Here is a 15053-nt window from a genome sequence, read left to right as displayed (position 1 = left end):
ACTAGCTCTCTCTGCCAATGGTTTTTCGGTCCCCTCTGGAGTGAAAGCAGACTGGTCGAGAACCTCGTGTCGATGTACTATTACGCCCAAGAGAACTGGAGTGGCGTGGGGAAAGAGTGGCTTAAGCTTTTTACGAACACGACGGCGGATGAAGCTGTGATTGGGAAGTTGGAACGCGCTGAATTCGAACAGCTCGATAAGCGTCGTTGCTGTGTGTCCAATCGAGTGGTGGTTTTGGTGGTCGATGAAGCAAACGTGCTGCGCACGTGGAAGCGAAATGATGGTGCTGTCACTTTCGACCTATTTTGTAGGGCTCTGATCACGGCAAATACTCGCATCCGCTCTGCGTCAAGTTCTGGGCTTGGTGGAGGTGGAATTATTGCCGTTTTCGTAGGCCTGACCTCTCCATTACCGCAGAACGTGCCATCTTCGCAGCAACGAGCCTCGTCATTCCCACCGTTTGTACTCTCTCAAACTATGGATTCACACTGGCGAGCTGGTTTGACGAACAAAGGCGGCCTTACAGTGCGAGCGAGCGATGCAATACCTGTATCAGTGTATACGGCCGCTGTTCACTTGCCGCGGAGATGCTGCTCCAGGGAGGCAAACCGAGGTGTGACACCAGCTACACGGAGGACACGATGTTCGGTGCCGCATCCGTGCTGTGTCGGCTTGGGCTACGATTCCACTGCGGGACGGAGTTTGGATATCGAATCGTCACCGACTTCATGGCGACGCTCGCTTACGTGGACCATACGAACGACAGTCTGCTGTGCTCATACCCGTCGGATCCGGTGCTGGCGCTAGGCGCCACACGTGTGTGGTACAGTGCGTGTGAAGGCCTGTCGGAGTTTATTTTGCCGCACGTCAAGCGCAACATACGTCTTCACAATGCTGGAGATGTTGGTGTGATTGTCGCTCGGATTGTTTTCCTGCTGGTGATGGACGCGACTATCGTCATTGAGGCAAACGAACCTTTCGACCTCGTTCGAAACTACGCTGAATTCTCCTTCATGGGCTAATTTGTGCAGGTTTCGTCCTTCTTGGAAACGCTCGTCGGTATCGACCCACCTGTGCTAGTGTCGACCAGTTCGGAGGTCGATGAAAGAGTCATGGGGCGCTATAGGAAATGGTATTCGCGGTGCGATTCGTGGAAAATGGGTTTCTGCCACTTTATGAAGCTGGAAAATGAGCCAACCGAGAAGACGCTGTGGTTTTTGCTCTCCCGACGGGCTGCTGGTGTTTTCTCGCCCGACCAAGGTGGAGCAAATCTGGTGATTCCGATGTTCTGCAACTCGGGCGTGTCGGTGATCGTGGTTCAAGTGAAGAATGTGAAGAATGGCGACAGGGAGTTTCCTTCGCTGTCACCGCAGAGGTTGGGTCCTCGGTACATTTTATCGAAGAAAAACTCGCTATCCAAAAAGCCCCCAGCCGATATGATTCGTGTCTGCATGAGTTTGCAGGAACCAGGACAAGAATTTGCTGATCGTTTTGTGCTTTCGCACAAAAGTGAGATGCCAAGAGCGCAAAGGACTTCGCGAAAAAGACTAGTTCCGAAATCTGAGTCAGGTTCGACGGGAGCATCCAAGCCAAGAGCGGCCACATCGAAGGTGGAGGCCTTCACCTTCACCTACTGCATCCGATCAGTGCAAAACTAGAAGCCGATCAACCGTCATCCAGTGATAACCAATGGCACTGGAAGGGCGTTGGAGGATCTGTCGCGGTCTCAGTCGGACCCGATGACGTTTGTAGCGGACGATATGCGAGACCGTGCGGCCAACACTCAATTTCCTCCAGGTATGAAAAAGGTGGTAAGCGAGAGCGATGCGAAAAACATCGCACGGCAGGCGTTGGCTTATGCTCCGTACGATGGAGAGGGCTGAACGGAGAAGTAGGAAAACTAAGTTTGCTTTAGCTTTTAAATTACACCTTGGCGTTGCGGCGTAGTTTGACTTCAAATTGTGAAAGTCCAAATTACGTGTATTGAAAGGCAAACAGGCATGACTGTGAAGTACCAATGTGTCGTTCCACACCATCGAGCTTGATAAGTACAGGTATTTTACTGTAATACTTAAAATACATGAAGCACTACAGATACAAACAATTGTTCACAGTTCTGTCGATCCTTGCCGATCCAGTGTTATCGATATGAGTTTCACTCCGAGAACACAGGACACCTCCTTCATAAGTTGTAGCAACTACCGGCCGATGTATCAAGGAAAAGAAAAAAACGGAGAATGCTCAAGAGCGTATAGCAACTTTATCAAATGGGTCTCTCGCGTGGAGCTGCCATGCTTCGACGGAGTTGTTCCACTTGAACAGACAAATTGACAACCACTGGGTTGTTGAGACCAGGATGGAGAACAGCATTTGCTGGAACTCCCAGAAGACGATGGGCATTGAACTCCAGGACGGCATTCTGGTCGATGGGTAGGATCTCCGCGCGATGGTCCCCTTCAGGAAACTCTCCATCCACACGCTGCTCGAGTCGATATTCGCACCACCGCAGCGCTGGAGACAGCCTTATCGACAGCACATATTCCACTCCGGGATACCGATGCCAGATTGCAGCTCTGCGATCCAAACTGGGCTAGCCTCGACAAACGCCGATTTCCACTTTCAGCGTATGGTACTCGAACCAAACCAATCCTGCAGGTAGAACCGCTCCAACATTTTCGCGTGGCCCAAAGCTGCAATCCGGCTCCACCAGCCTCCGTTCTTCCTCCGTATGACGTAAGTATCCATACGCGACGCAAGGTGGGCGGTCGAATCCACGTTGCAGTATATACGATGAAGCAAAGTTCCCGCAAGCCTCTCCGTGAAGACCAGTGAGTAGATCCACGATCTAGAGCCTGCCGTCGAGCCTCTCCATGTACTTGGACTTGAACGCCTGGGTCTCAGACCTGACGTAGCAGTTCCAGTTGCCTCGCACACTTCAACAGGCACTGGCAATAGTCGTCGTCACGAAGGAGCGAGTCATGGACTGCAGCCCGTTCAGCTCCCTGATAACAGTGTTGATATGTATGCTTCCAACCGTATTTGGTCAAACTTCAACGGGTGTAGTCATGTGTGGACAGATGGCTACACTTGCCTTTTGACCATCACTCTTGTGCGCATTCCGCATTTTGCCAAGATGCCGCACCTCGAGGAGTTCTTCACGCACGGCGACGGCGCCACATTCTGCGCAGGTTCCCACGCGCCCGAAGACGCCAAGCCGAGTGCCCGACAGAGCGAAGGACTGTGTGACAGCGGCGTTTTGTACCTGCACGGGCCCCGGGACGCCGGCCAGACGTCGCTGCTGCTGCAGTTCGGCTTCTCGCAGGCCCAGGCCGGCAGGAACGTGGTGCTCGTCATGTGCGGTAGCGCGGGGGCGTCGCAGCAGCCGGCGGCGTCTCAGATCGTGCCGCTCACGCCCTGCGCCAACTGCCAAATGCCGGTGCAGACCGGGGAGGACAACGGCATCTGGAGCCGCATCCACATCAAGTGAGGCGGCAATTGATTATTATTTATTTTATTTAGGGGATCAGAATTAATTATTATGACGTTGCTCTTTCGTTGTGTGTAAGATACCTCCACAGCAGCGCGGAGCTGCAGCATTTCCTGTGTTCACTGCACGTGGTGGACAAAGAGACGTCGGTCTTGCTGGTTGAGGGCTTCGAGAGGTTTTTCTCTGACCACAGGTATACTTGTGATACTGCTGCAAAGGGCTCGAGGATCTTCACTATGGTATCATTAATACTTCATGCTTACGTGAATGTGGCTGTTGATGTTGCAGTCATATGGGGAGTGTGTACCAGACGCTGGCCTATTTGATGGAAGCGAAGGAATACATGAAGACGGCCACAGGCTCTGGAGTTGCAGTTGTAACAGGGAACACGGACGCGTTTCTGCTTCGAGACCGACCGCTGCTTCGTCGGTGGTGCAGGTTCCTAGAGATCGTTCCTGGTACTGAGGAGCCTGATGTGTATACGCTGCGTGAAGAGGTCGAAGATGCAGCAGATGTGAGGGAAGATGTCGCGAGAGTACAGGTTCGATATGAGTTCTCACCACCCAGTAGTCAAGATGACACGGGGATGTTCCAACTGCAACACGTTCAAAGGCGCTCGGGATAAAGGTCTGCTATGCTTGGCTCTATTCTCGAACTTTTTTTTGATCTTTATCGGGTTAAATATGCGGGCTCGGGTGTGGCTAACTATCCTGTTGAGATTTCTACGTTAATTGTCATACCTTTACTCGCTATCATGGTGTCTCTTATTTCTCCTACCTATATGTGCGCGTGCTCTAAGCGTCCCTCGACTTGGATGGAGAGGACACAGCCGCGGCCGTGGGGGCTGGCACCGAATCGGAGATTGATAGGGGGGATTGGGCCGTTCCATTGCTTTCACAATCCGTCAGTTTCGCTGGAGATGCAGCAGGTGTGCTTGATACAGAAGAGTTTTCCTGGCGATTCTTTATCCATCCACCCACACGCACGGTCTTTAGCTGTTCAAAAAAACACAAGAATCGTCGAAACGTTAGTGGTGAAGTGAAAGTGCATGCGGCAATCAGATGCAGTACATACCTCAGCAATAAGCTTCTTTACATGGTCCGGGAGAGGACAGTTCTCTTGAATTCGCACCAAGACCGCGAAATACTCGTCCATTGTTCGCCGAGAGGCTGGACTTGATCCATCTAGCAAATCACCGACCTAGAAGAGTAGAGGATACCGTATCAGTACAGATGCAAAAGGTAAAATAATTGCGGTACCATGTGCATACCTGATTGAGAAGCCCGCACGCAGCCTCAATGATTTCGGCTTGAGGTTTCACCTCGTCATCAAGCATCATCGCAACGCAGACATGCATGATATTCTCGGTAAGCAGCTGCCGCCGAAACAGTTCACCAACAAAGCCAACGTTTCGCAGCATGCACTTTCGCCGCCAGGAATGCTGCGCTGCTCCGTTCTGACCATTGCTTCCTCCCTTTTTGTTGGACAAGTGCAGTGGCTGATTATCGGGCTCTTCAATCAACGATTCGTAGCACTTGGTAAGGAGAATCCGCCGGAAGTTGATGGTCTTTGCACCATCCTTGAACTCTGGCGTGCGCTCCGACATTCCCGTGCACAACTTTGCGTACGAGTTGCTGTAATCAATAGACAGAGTAGGCATCAGTCGTCTTAGTGTTTTGCTTCGCCAGTATTTGTCCCTAAAGCAAGATAGAGCACTCCTTACCTCAATGATGGGTTCGCAATTGCGTGATCGAACAGCAGTCCGATAATTTCTTGCAGGGTATGTGTGCAACTGATCGTGATACCCATGAAAGACTCCAGGATAGAGCTCACGGTATCTGGCTTGACATCATCCAGCAATCTGTCGGAACATGCGAATAAACGCCAGCATTAGCTGATAGTCCGCACCCACAACTGCAATGCATCCGAGTTCTTACGTCGCAATGCGGCGCTTCGCAATAATCGCTTCTTCGACCGGATTGACCGGTTCGATGACAGGCGCCTTGTTCTTGCTGTCAGCGCCACTCGCAGCTTCCTCAGCTGGCGGGCCCGTGTACAGCCCCATATTCATGGCCGTCGCGTATTCCGTCGGGTTGAAGTAGCACACCAAGGAAGCGTCGTACGACATCACATTCCCGCGTTGCTGACGGCTCTTGTCCTTCTTGTTCTTGGCCTTCTTGTTATCCCCAATAACAGCGTCAGCTCCGATCGTGTCGGCCCACGTAAAGTCCTCCGGCATCATCTCATACAGCGGCTGGAACTAATGCCCAAAAAAACAAAAGAGCCCAAGCGATCAATACAACACAAACTACAGCATCAAAACGTAATAAAACCAACTCCCTGCTCACCTGCAAGAGCTCCACAACCGTGTACACCAGTCTGCCCTTGCCCTTCGTCCCCACTTTCTGCACTCGCAACCAAATAATAAAAAAAGTCAACATCTCTGCTGCATGCATCTCAATTTCATCCAGCCCAGCACCTACTTTCGGCGGTGAGGGGTTCCGCACGACGTCGGGGATGCCCTTCAGCACGCGATCACCCAGCGGCCGAAACTGCAGCCACACAGTATGCAAAATTGATTAAACCCAGCTTTCTTCCAATTTGCTATCAGCCAACCGCCTCTCCTTACCGCCAGCAAGTACTCCTTCGAGTAGATGAACCTGTCGTGCAGCGGCGAGTATCCCTCCTGCCATTGCAGAGCCAATCACAGTCAGTGGCCGAGACACCTCAAAGAGCTGCTGCACTCTCGTACGTACGTAGGAAATGGGTTCTCCGTCCTCATTCAGCGCCGCGTCGTGGCCGAACTCGGCGGCGCGCTCCAGCGGCGTCTTGCTATTGGTTGGCCTTGCGGCTACAACCGGCGCCTCCAGCTCGCTCTTGGGCGCAGGCGCAGGCGCTGGCTCCGCGACCGCCGGCTCCTTGACGGGGGACGCGGCGGCCGAAGATTTGGCCGGAGAAGCTGCGGGCGCCGAGAAGCTGGCGCGAGAAGGTGGGAATTAGCCGGCGAATTGGGGCTTAAACGGAGCAGAAGAGAGAGGAGATAGCGCAGCAGAGCGCGACGTACGTGGGGACCCACTCGCCCGCGTTCGGGTTGAGCTTGGACATGGCGGCGGCACGTGAGAGTGTGGAGCTGCTGGCTGCGGGTGCGGAGCTGGAGTCTGCCTTTGGCCCGCGGATACAAATATCAAGAGAGACGATGTGGAGTGTGTGATTGGTCAGAAAGCGATAACCAAGTTGATACTTGCATCCAACCATAGAGCACCGGAGTATTTGTCCTGGATCTCTCAGCTGAGATCCAAGCTCTGCGCCACGCGACGGAACAACTCGAGGCCTGCAGATGACGCTCTGCTCTGGACTTGGCCGCCAGGACGGGGCAGGCGCACTGGATGAAATGCCTTCTACGCCGATATACCCCACAGGCCAGCTTGAAGTGGTGAAGCTTTCCCGGTTCGTAAATATGATGGCGAGTTTCTTGTGGACGTCGCGATTAAAGTGGGCACAACTACGGCTGCCAATGGCCTTTTGGATGCGGTGAGGTTCCTGCTCTCGTATCTCAATCCTCCCCTTGGTTTGCAGCGTGTACGAGTTGGAGAATTTTGGAGTAGGCTGCGGCCAATGGGCACGTTGATGTGGTGGAGTTTGCCGCCGCTAAGCTCGGGGTGGAGAGGACTTCACGGCGCGCGGTTTGTGCAAAGCGTGCGACGCGCTGTCGCTGGCAACTTTCGGGGGCTATGTCGAAGTCGTGGAGTTGCTGCTTGTTGCGAGAGAGTGAGGTAAAACTGTTGGTCAAGCGGTGAGTGGAGGCCGACTCGACATTGCGGACTTGATTCGTGAGGTTTACCCCAATGAGTTTGTTGAGTATCGTGAATGCGGTCCTTCGAGCAGTTTTCAAGAGATTGGCATTGGCCATTGGCGCGGCGCAAGCACGAACATTTTTTTACGATTATTTGCCTCACTTTGTGCCACAAAGTTTGTGGCTGCTTCCTGATATCTGGCGGGTGGAATGATGGCTGGTATCGAGACAAAGTCACACAAGAGCTACAAGGCCGCAAAACGCAACGCAATTTTTCGCGGCAAACTGAAGCCACGCTGTGGTTTTCGCTTGCTGTTCAATTTTATCTACGTGCATTAGTGTATGGTCTGCAATTTCACGTTTTCGGTCAAGCTGTGCCCCGCCGTGTCGGTGATTCGGGACATTTTGAGCGGCTTACCGCTTCTGGCTGTTTACGAAGCGCAAGCCGATCAGAGCGATAAGTCGGAAGGCCGCGATGAAGGCGATCACCACGATGAAGTTGGTCCAGATCTCGTCGTGCTTCATGCCGAAGACTTCCTCCGTGAACTGCTTGACCGTGGTAGGACCCGTGGACACTGGAACGTTCTGCAGGGGCTGGCAGCCAAGCTCTGAGCCAACACCGCTCCAAGTCTTGGTCGCTTCGTCGTACACGGGCTCGTCGGGGCAGTCGGCGAACACGAGGGCGCCGAGGATCACGAGGGAGAATCGCTGAGGTGTGATGACTTGTAGCCTTGCGGAATCAGGTTCGCCGGCGGTGAGAAGCCCATGAAGAGGAAGAAGACCGAGTTGATCAGCACTCCAATGATCCCCGCCACTTCCTCGCTCGGCAGCAAGTACACGAACATTTGACCCATGTACGTGAGCATGAGGATCAGCAGCGACGTGTTGATCCAGTACATGACGAAGGTGTAAAAGCCCGTGAACTGCACCAATGGGAAGAAAATCGCCGTGTACACCAGAGTGCCGCCGAACACGTAGGGAATCTCCACGATCGTTGAGCCGACGAAGTACCAGAAAGCATGATAGGTCTGGCAAGAGCGCTCACGATAGAAAGCTGGGCGATCGGCAGCAGCCACGGACATCACGCACTGGAACGAGATCATGCCGTTGAACAGCGTTGACATGAAGAGCATGCCCATGCCCGAGTTCAGGCCCTGGTACGTCTCGTACTCCGCCTGGGTGAAGGTCACGCCGAAGAGCAAGGCGAGGAAAACAGACATGCCGACGCGAGTGAGGTTGTACGTGGGCGAGCGCCAGTACATGTCCAGGAAGCGCTTGGTGAGGAAGTGCATCTGCGTCATGGAGGAAGCCGCTCGCTTCTTGGCGAATACCAGCTCGGGGATATCCGGTGAAGGCAAACAGATTCCTGCGTGCGACAGAGTGTGCTCCAGCTTCTGCTTCTGCTCGCTAGCCTCAAACGCCGACACAACGTCCATGCCATCAGCCGAATTGTTCGACACACCAGCGCCAATACACTCGAGCATCCAAGTGGCAGGGTTGTACTTCGGCGGCAACGGTGAAATTCCAGGCGAGCCTCGAAGTAGTCGACGAGGTGCTTGCACTTGTGTCCCAGCTCACCGAAGAACACAGTCTCACCGCCACGCTTGAGCAGCAGCAGGCTGTCGAACAGGAAAAACACCTCGGAGGACGGCTGGTGGATGGTGCAGACAATGGTTCGCCCGGAATCCGCGACCTTGCGAACACCGTCCATAATGACCTTGGCCGAGCGAGCATCCAAGCCACTGGTAGGCTCGTCCAGGAACAACACACTCGGTTGTGCCGCAAGCTCCACGCCAATGGTCAAGCGCTTCGTCTGCTCGGTCGAGCTGCCGCGGATAATCTGGTCGGCGATGTCGTGCATATCCAGCAGAGTCAGGCACTCCTCGACGGAGTCGTACTTCACACTGTCGGGGACGCTGCTGTCCTGACGCAGGAACGCGCTGAAGGTGAGAGCCTCACGAATCGTCGACGCCTCCGAGCGAATATCCATTTGCTCACAGTAGCCCGTGCAGCGACGGATAGCCAACTCGTTGGCCTCGTACCCGTTCAGCAGAATTTGGCCCGAGATCGTGCCGCCAGTCTTGCGGTTCGCAATCACGTCCATCAGCGTCGTCTTACCAGCACCGGAGGCGCCCATCAGAGCCGTCATCTTGCCTAGAAGAGCAAAGCCGCTGATACCCTTGAGAAGCTCAATTGACTCCTTGGGGTTTGACGGCTTAGGCACCGAGTAACGCAGATTCTTGAACGCAACCGTCACGGGGGTGAAACTTGTCACGCGCCGCCACATCCAGCATCACTTCGCTCGTGGTTTGGGACTTGGACGCGTTACTGGCCGTGGGGGTGCTAGCAAGTCGGTAGTCGCCTTCATCGTCAGTGGATTTGGCAGACACACCGACGTTCTCGGGCGTCTCGTAGCGCTTGTACTCCAGTGCCAAGTATCCGAGCGTCATGCAAGTCACGTAGCAGGCGGCCATGTAGATGATGCAGTAGAAGATCCATCTCTTCTCCGTCTTGAGGTCGAACAACTGCAGGTAGTACTCGCCCATCGTGACGCCTTCCGTGGTGCAGTAGTCCACCCCGCCGTACTCGCACACGTCCAGAGCCGAAGAGCGGTACTCGATAATGGCGAGAGCACGCAGCGTCCAAGAGACCGGAGTCAGCCAGTACAACCAGATGAAGTAGCTCGGAATTTGGCTCTCGGTGATTATGAATCCCGCGAAAATAATGAAGATGAGCGTCGAGGCCATGGAAATGGGAGTCGCGATGTTGATGTCCGGGGCCGCCGCCGTGAGGACGAAGAAAAAGGGGCCCAGTCCGAAGTTGGTCATGAACAGTACCAGCAGGAACAGCAGGAACTCGAGGATCTCCGACACGAAGCCGCACATCCAGTACACGAGCGTGCCGAAGATGAGAGTCTCGGTGATGCAAAGCGGCTGTTGGCTGACGGAGTTAGCCACAACGTAGCTGGCGGTGCGGAAGAAGTTGGAGCCTCGCTGCTTGTAGAAGATCTCACGGGCCGCCATGAAGGTCGGCAACTGCGAAGCCTGGCCCAGCGACAGGAACAGAGTGCCGGCGAAGATGATGCCCATGACGACCTGGATCTCCGTCGGGTCGAACTGGTAGAAGGTGGTGGCGTACAGCAAGCCCATGACCGTGATCATGAGAGCTCGGCCGAAAATGTACGGCTTGTTGCGTCCGATGATGAACATCTGACGACGCAGCAGCGTCAACGCACTCGCTTGGAAGGACTGGTGGAACTCGGGCATAGGCTTCATGTGCTTCTGCGCGTACTCCACCAACTTGTCGCTGGTTGGCTTGGCCTGCATCTTCAGCGTGTTCTGGTAGATGTGAGACTCGCGGAAGACGCGAGCGAAGTCACTAGGCTCCCGAGGGTGCACGAGGTTGGGGACCGGTAGCTGCACTTCGTACTGCGTCTGCTGCTTGGTGCCCAGGTCCATGAGGTAGTCGGCCACGTCGCGTCCCTGGGGGCACTCGAAGCCCAAGCCAGCAAAGTACGGCACCACCTCGCTCATGGGGCCATGATACATGACCTCGCCGGCGTTGAGGATCATCAGGTCGTCGAAAAGCGCCACGACCTCAGGCGCCGGCTGGAGCAGTGCGATCACCACCGTCTTGTGGTAGCGATGAGCAATACTGCGCTGCGTGCTGATGATGTCGAAGGTGGCGGCACTGTCGAGACCCGTGCTGATCTCGTCCATGAGCGTCATGTACTTCATGCCGAACTCCATCTCGCCCGTCGTCACGCGCTTGTGTTCACCGCCCGAGACACCGCGAAGGAGAGCGTCGCCGACGGTCGTGTCCTGGCAGTTGGCCAGGCCAAGCTGGTTCACGACGACCTCCGGGTAGTGGTCGAACACCGCCTTGGCCACCGCCTGCGCCTCGGCGTTCTCATCAGGCTTGCCCTGCGTCAGCAGTTCTCCGGCTCGGCGTTTGAGCTCGCCACCGCAGAACTGGTGCGCGTACTCGAGCGTCTCACGCACCGTGAGTGTGGGGAAGTGTTTGTCGTGCTGCGGCACGTATGACACGAACTGGGGCAGTTGCTTCTTGATCTCCGCTTGGGTCAGGCCGTTGTAGGTCATGTCACCCGAGATGGCCACGTTCTTGGCCATGGGGAACCGGCCGCTCAGCACCTTCATGAGCGACGACTTGCCGGAGCCGGGCTGACCCAGCACCAGCGTCATCGTTCCCGGTCGGAAGACGCCCGTCACGTTCTTGAGGACGTCCTTGTGCACAATCTGCTTCTTGCGGCCGATGCCTGCGACCGACTTCCGGACCGTGTTCCAGAGCGTGGGGAGGTCGCTGGAGCTGCCATCGTCCTCGACAACCGTGATGTCGGCCGACACCGACAGGTCGGTGAAGCGCACCTCCATCTGCGGGAGCTCACCGCCCAATGCGGTCTCCAGTCGAGACGCCACGAAGTCGTGCATTGCAGCGGGTCCATTGGCCAGCAGAGCCTTGCCGGAGTCCAGACCAACCTGTTTGGTCGTCGTGCCGTGCTCCACGTCCGAGTGGAGAGCTGCTTGCCCCGATTTGTCGACCGAGGGCGACATCGCGAGCAACTTTTCGCTGAACGAAGACGACCGGTTACTGTGCAGTGTGAAGTACTTGGATCGGCTGGTGATCAGCGAACCAGTTTGGAAATGAGCTCCAGAGTTTTACAGTACCGACGCGAAGGGGGGAATGGAATGGAATGCGATTGTGGCAGTTTCGCCACGATAATCAAGTCGCGATTGCCGACAGCGCCGCGCTAATCGTGCGATTGACATCTGAGTATAGCCATCCGACGCTCGAGGCAGCAAAGATTGTGTGCGGCTTAAGGCACGACATCCCTTGCTGCTGAGTGTGAACGTTCGAGCTGCAGCCTCCGAGCAGTGCAAGACGCACGTTAAACATGGTCGAAGCCTGCAACCTCGCAGACAACATTGAAAAGCGTGCAATTTTGCGTTGCCCCCTTTCGATGTGACTGCGGTAATCCCAAACAGGTGGTGGTGCTACGGCTACGGTACGGAGCCCCAATCTGGCCTTGATGGAGGCTGGCGCAACTTTACTGTTAGATAACCAGTAGCATGCCTTATTTTTCTTGTACCCCGGTATGATTCGTGTAAGTATGCAAACTGCTATTACAGCATTAAAACAGGACGTCTCTGCCAGCGCGAGTTGTCAACGTGTCGTCTGGCTACCTCGCTGCGGTGGCAACTGGGCTGCAGCGGGAACTGAAAGTTTACGCGGCCGCTAACCACATCACGCTTACGCCACTACAGTACATGTACGTACCGTACAAGAGGGACTGCTGGATTTGGTGTCACAGCTTGATTATCGAGCTTCGCTATTACGCCACAATGAAATGACTCAAAGTTTTGTCAGAACGATCTAGGGTTTTCGGAATGGAGGTTGAATGGCAACTCCCTCTTTGGGTATGCTTGCCTACCTGTGTAACTGCGCGGGTGCTCTAGATGTGATTCATTCTGTTGAGATGGATATATTTGGATGTGAAGCTTGCTGGTAGGAACGCCTTTAACAGGAACACATTATTCAAGGCTACAAATGAAGACAACAGGAACATGGGTCACATTCGTATGCAACCCACGCTGGTGACTTGCATTGGTGCAGCCAAAAATGATGATAAGCCTCTGCATGGGTTGTATTGTCACCTACTGCCGTTTCATGCTGCGTGTTGCTTGTACGAATCATGAATTACTGTTCAGTAGTGATACATGTATACGCAGGAAAGCTAAACAAATTGCGTATGCCATGCCAATATGTAAGTAACGTGCACCACATCAAACATCTGCATGAAGCCTTTTGACCCAACACTGGGAAACTGCTGGTAAGAGATGGGTCTCCTGGGAGTCGTCGCCTCGGCATGTTCGCCAGCACCAACATCGATGATGCCCTTGTCCTCGTCGAGTACTTCGCCAACGCTGCGGAGGGCAAAGACGGTCTCCAACCGCGGCACGTCTGGATCGAACAGTTTCTCGGGTTCTCCATCATCATGGTCCTCAGCTTCGTCGGGACGTTCGTCGGGTCTTTTCTACCTCCTCACTACTCTGGACTCCTGGGTTTCGTGCCGCTGCTGATGGGCCTGTGGCGGATGAAAGACTGGTGCAAGAAGGACAAAGAAAGCAGTGGAGACCACAATTCTATTGATCCTCGTTGCAATTCGACGGAGAGCAGTGTCCGAGAAGAAAGAACCAGCGGGCAAGCTCTAATGAAGATCAACATCGCCTCCATCAATGAGCCCATTGGTAATTATCAGCTACACGAAGTGACCCCAAAAGCCCAAGAGAGCTCATCATCCAGAGAGCGAAATGTGGAGACGCTGAAGTGCTGTCAAGACCATCCTGATTGTAAGTGCTTACTCCGTCGGGTGGCGTAGAAGATGTCGAAGAGGGTTTACCCGGAGTGAGTTTGGAGAAAAAGACTCACAGTCCGTGGTGATCGTCCGTTTTCAGTGTCCATTCGATGAAGCTGGTGGCTGTGACGCTTGCGAATGGAGGCGACAACGTTGCCGTTTATATTCCGGGTCTCGTGACGTATGATGCTGGCGAGATCGTGCTGACAGTCGCGATTTTCTACGTGCTGCTGGCTCTGTGGTTGTATGCAGCCGCGGCGTTCGTACCCTTCCGCTTCGTGGCCGAGTTTATTGAGAAGTATGGCGATTACCTCATTCCTGTCGCCCTTGTGTTTCTCGGTATCTACATTTTGTGGTCTGCCGATGTACTAAGCTTAGTGTAAGTCTGCCTAAATCAAGTTTAATTCATTTCTCTAGACCGACTTCCGAGATATTATTAGTCCGCTGTCGCAGTTCACATTCACAACCGCTACACGTACAAGAAGATGGGGGCCTGGGGCGTGATCTCGTCGGCGGTTATGATGTTTGTGAGCACCAATATTGACGACGCGCTTGTTTTGATCGTTTACTTCGCTAATGCTGCCGAAGGTAGAGGCGGACTCCGGGCTCAAGACGTTTGGTTCGGGCAGCTTCTAGGGTTCTCCATTATCATGGCGGTGAGTCTCTTTGGAGTTATCGGGTCACAGCTGCAGCCTCGCTACTCAGGGCTCTTGGGCGTTGTGCCTCTATGGATGGGGCTGAAGCGAATGCGGGAGTGGTGGAAGACGGTTAATGACACTCTTAAAGAAGGCGAAAGCAGCCACCACCAACAAAATTCAGTGCCACCTTTGACTGTGAGAAATGCGAATTTGCAGCCACAGGGGAAAGGAGATCACGATAGTGGAGTAGATTGCGCGATAGAGTCACGGAGTGACCAATTGCAGACTTTCTTCGCGACTACGAAGGCTACACCAGGCTCTAAAGGAGGAGATCAAGCAATGACTTCCACGTCTAACGTGATTGATATTGAAGAAGAGCTATCTTGGACGAGGATTGTGCTTCGAGTGTTGGGATCCGATAGGGGGGCGTGCTCATTTCTTACGGCTGAATCGTTGATGATAGCAGCTGTGGCACTCGGTAACGGAGGGGACAACGTGGCGGTGTACGTTCCTGGCTTAGTGGCCTACGGTGTCGGCGATATAGCTCTGACTGTGGGTGTTTTCTACGCACTTGTGGTCGCATGGATTTACGCTGCGGGGAGTTTCGTCTCGTTCCGCATCGTGGTGCAGTTTATTGAAAAACACGGCGATTACATCGTTCCGATCGCACTCGTTTTGCTTGGCATTTACATTCTGTCCTCTGCAGACGCAATTACGTTGGTGGGCTAATGTTTCCCCACACACTACAGTAGCCACCTCAAA

At 54.2% G+C, this 15053-nt stretch overlaps 6 protein-coding genes across 6 annotated transcripts; 3 read left to right on the top strand and 3 right to left on the bottom strand.

The window, feature by feature from the left end:
• Window positions 1-641: 641 nt before the first annotated feature.
• Window positions 642-1022, top strand: PHYSODRAFT_504418 (hypothetical protein; the record flags this gene model as incomplete). The annotated part of the gene is made up of 1 exon (XM_009529335.1): window positions 642-1022. The coding sequence occupies one exon, from the start codon at window positions 642-644 to the stop codon at window positions 1020-1022; it is 381 nt and encodes a 126-aa protein (XP_009527630.1).
• Window positions 1023-2263: 1241 nt separating this feature from the next.
• PHYSODRAFT_504690 (hypothetical protein) lies at window positions 2264-2584 on the bottom strand (the record flags this gene model as incomplete). The annotated part of the gene is made up of 1 exon (XM_009529334.1): window positions 2264-2584. A coding segment is annotated over one exon (321 nt), but the record flags the coding sequence as incomplete, so codon positions are not given.
• A 206-nt stretch (window positions 2585-2790) lies between these two features.
• Window positions 2791-4066, top strand: PHYSODRAFT_256465 (hypothetical protein; the record flags this gene model as incomplete). The annotated part of the gene is made up of 5 exons (XM_009529333.1): window positions 2791-2828; window positions 3250-3483; window positions 3579-3680; window positions 3776-4028; window positions 4058-4066. The coding sequence occupies 5 exons, from the start codon at window positions 2791-2793 to the stop codon at window positions 4064-4066; spliced, it is 636 nt and encodes a 211-aa protein (XP_009527628.1).
• Window positions 4067-4281: 215 nt separating this feature from the next.
• Window positions 4282-6592, bottom strand: PHYSODRAFT_502504 (hypothetical protein; the record flags this gene model as incomplete). The annotated part of the gene is made up of 10 exons (XM_009529332.1): window positions 4282-4482; window positions 4562-4687; window positions 4758-5121; window positions 5211-5348; window positions 5425-5747; window positions 5971-6039; window positions 6117-6173; window positions 6244-6351; window positions 6397-6463; window positions 6552-6592. The coding sequence occupies 10 exons, from the start codon at window positions 6590-6592 to the stop codon at window positions 4282-4284; spliced, it is 1494 nt and encodes a 497-aa protein (XP_009527627.1).
• Window positions 6593-7694: 1102 nt separating this feature from the next.
• On the bottom strand, window positions 7695-11851 carry PHYSODRAFT_332324 (pleiotropic drug resistance protein ABC superfamily; the record flags this gene model as incomplete). The annotated part of the gene is made up of 4 exons (XM_009529331.1): window positions 7695-7988; window positions 8063-8755; window positions 8830-9519; window positions 9566-11851. 4 exons carry the CDS (start codon window positions 11849-11851, stop codon window positions 7695-7697), a joined length of 3963 nt encoding a protein of 1320 aa, XP_009527626.1.
• A 1066-nt stretch (window positions 11852-12917) lies between these two features.
• On the top strand, window positions 12918-15020 carry PHYSODRAFT_301170 (hypothetical protein; the record flags this gene model as incomplete). Its single annotated transcript, XM_009529330.1, has 5 exons — window positions 12918-13062; window positions 13136-13648; window positions 13798-14032; window positions 14071-14180; window positions 14242-15020. The coding sequence occupies 5 exons, from the start codon at window positions 12918-12920 to the stop codon at window positions 15018-15020; spliced, it is 1782 nt and encodes a 593-aa protein (XP_009527625.1).
• Window positions 15021-15053: the final 33 nt, after the last annotated feature.

This window comes from Phytophthora sojae (assembly GCF_000149755.1).
Source record: "Phytophthora sojae unplaced genomic scaffold PHYSOscaffold_4, whole genome shotgun sequence".
NCBI lineage: Eukaryota > Oomycota > Peronosporomycetes > Peronosporales > Peronosporaceae > Phytophthora > Phytophthora sojae.
The sequence above is the reverse complement of the archived record's forward strand: the minus strand, read 5'-3'. Positions and strand labels throughout refer to the sequence as shown.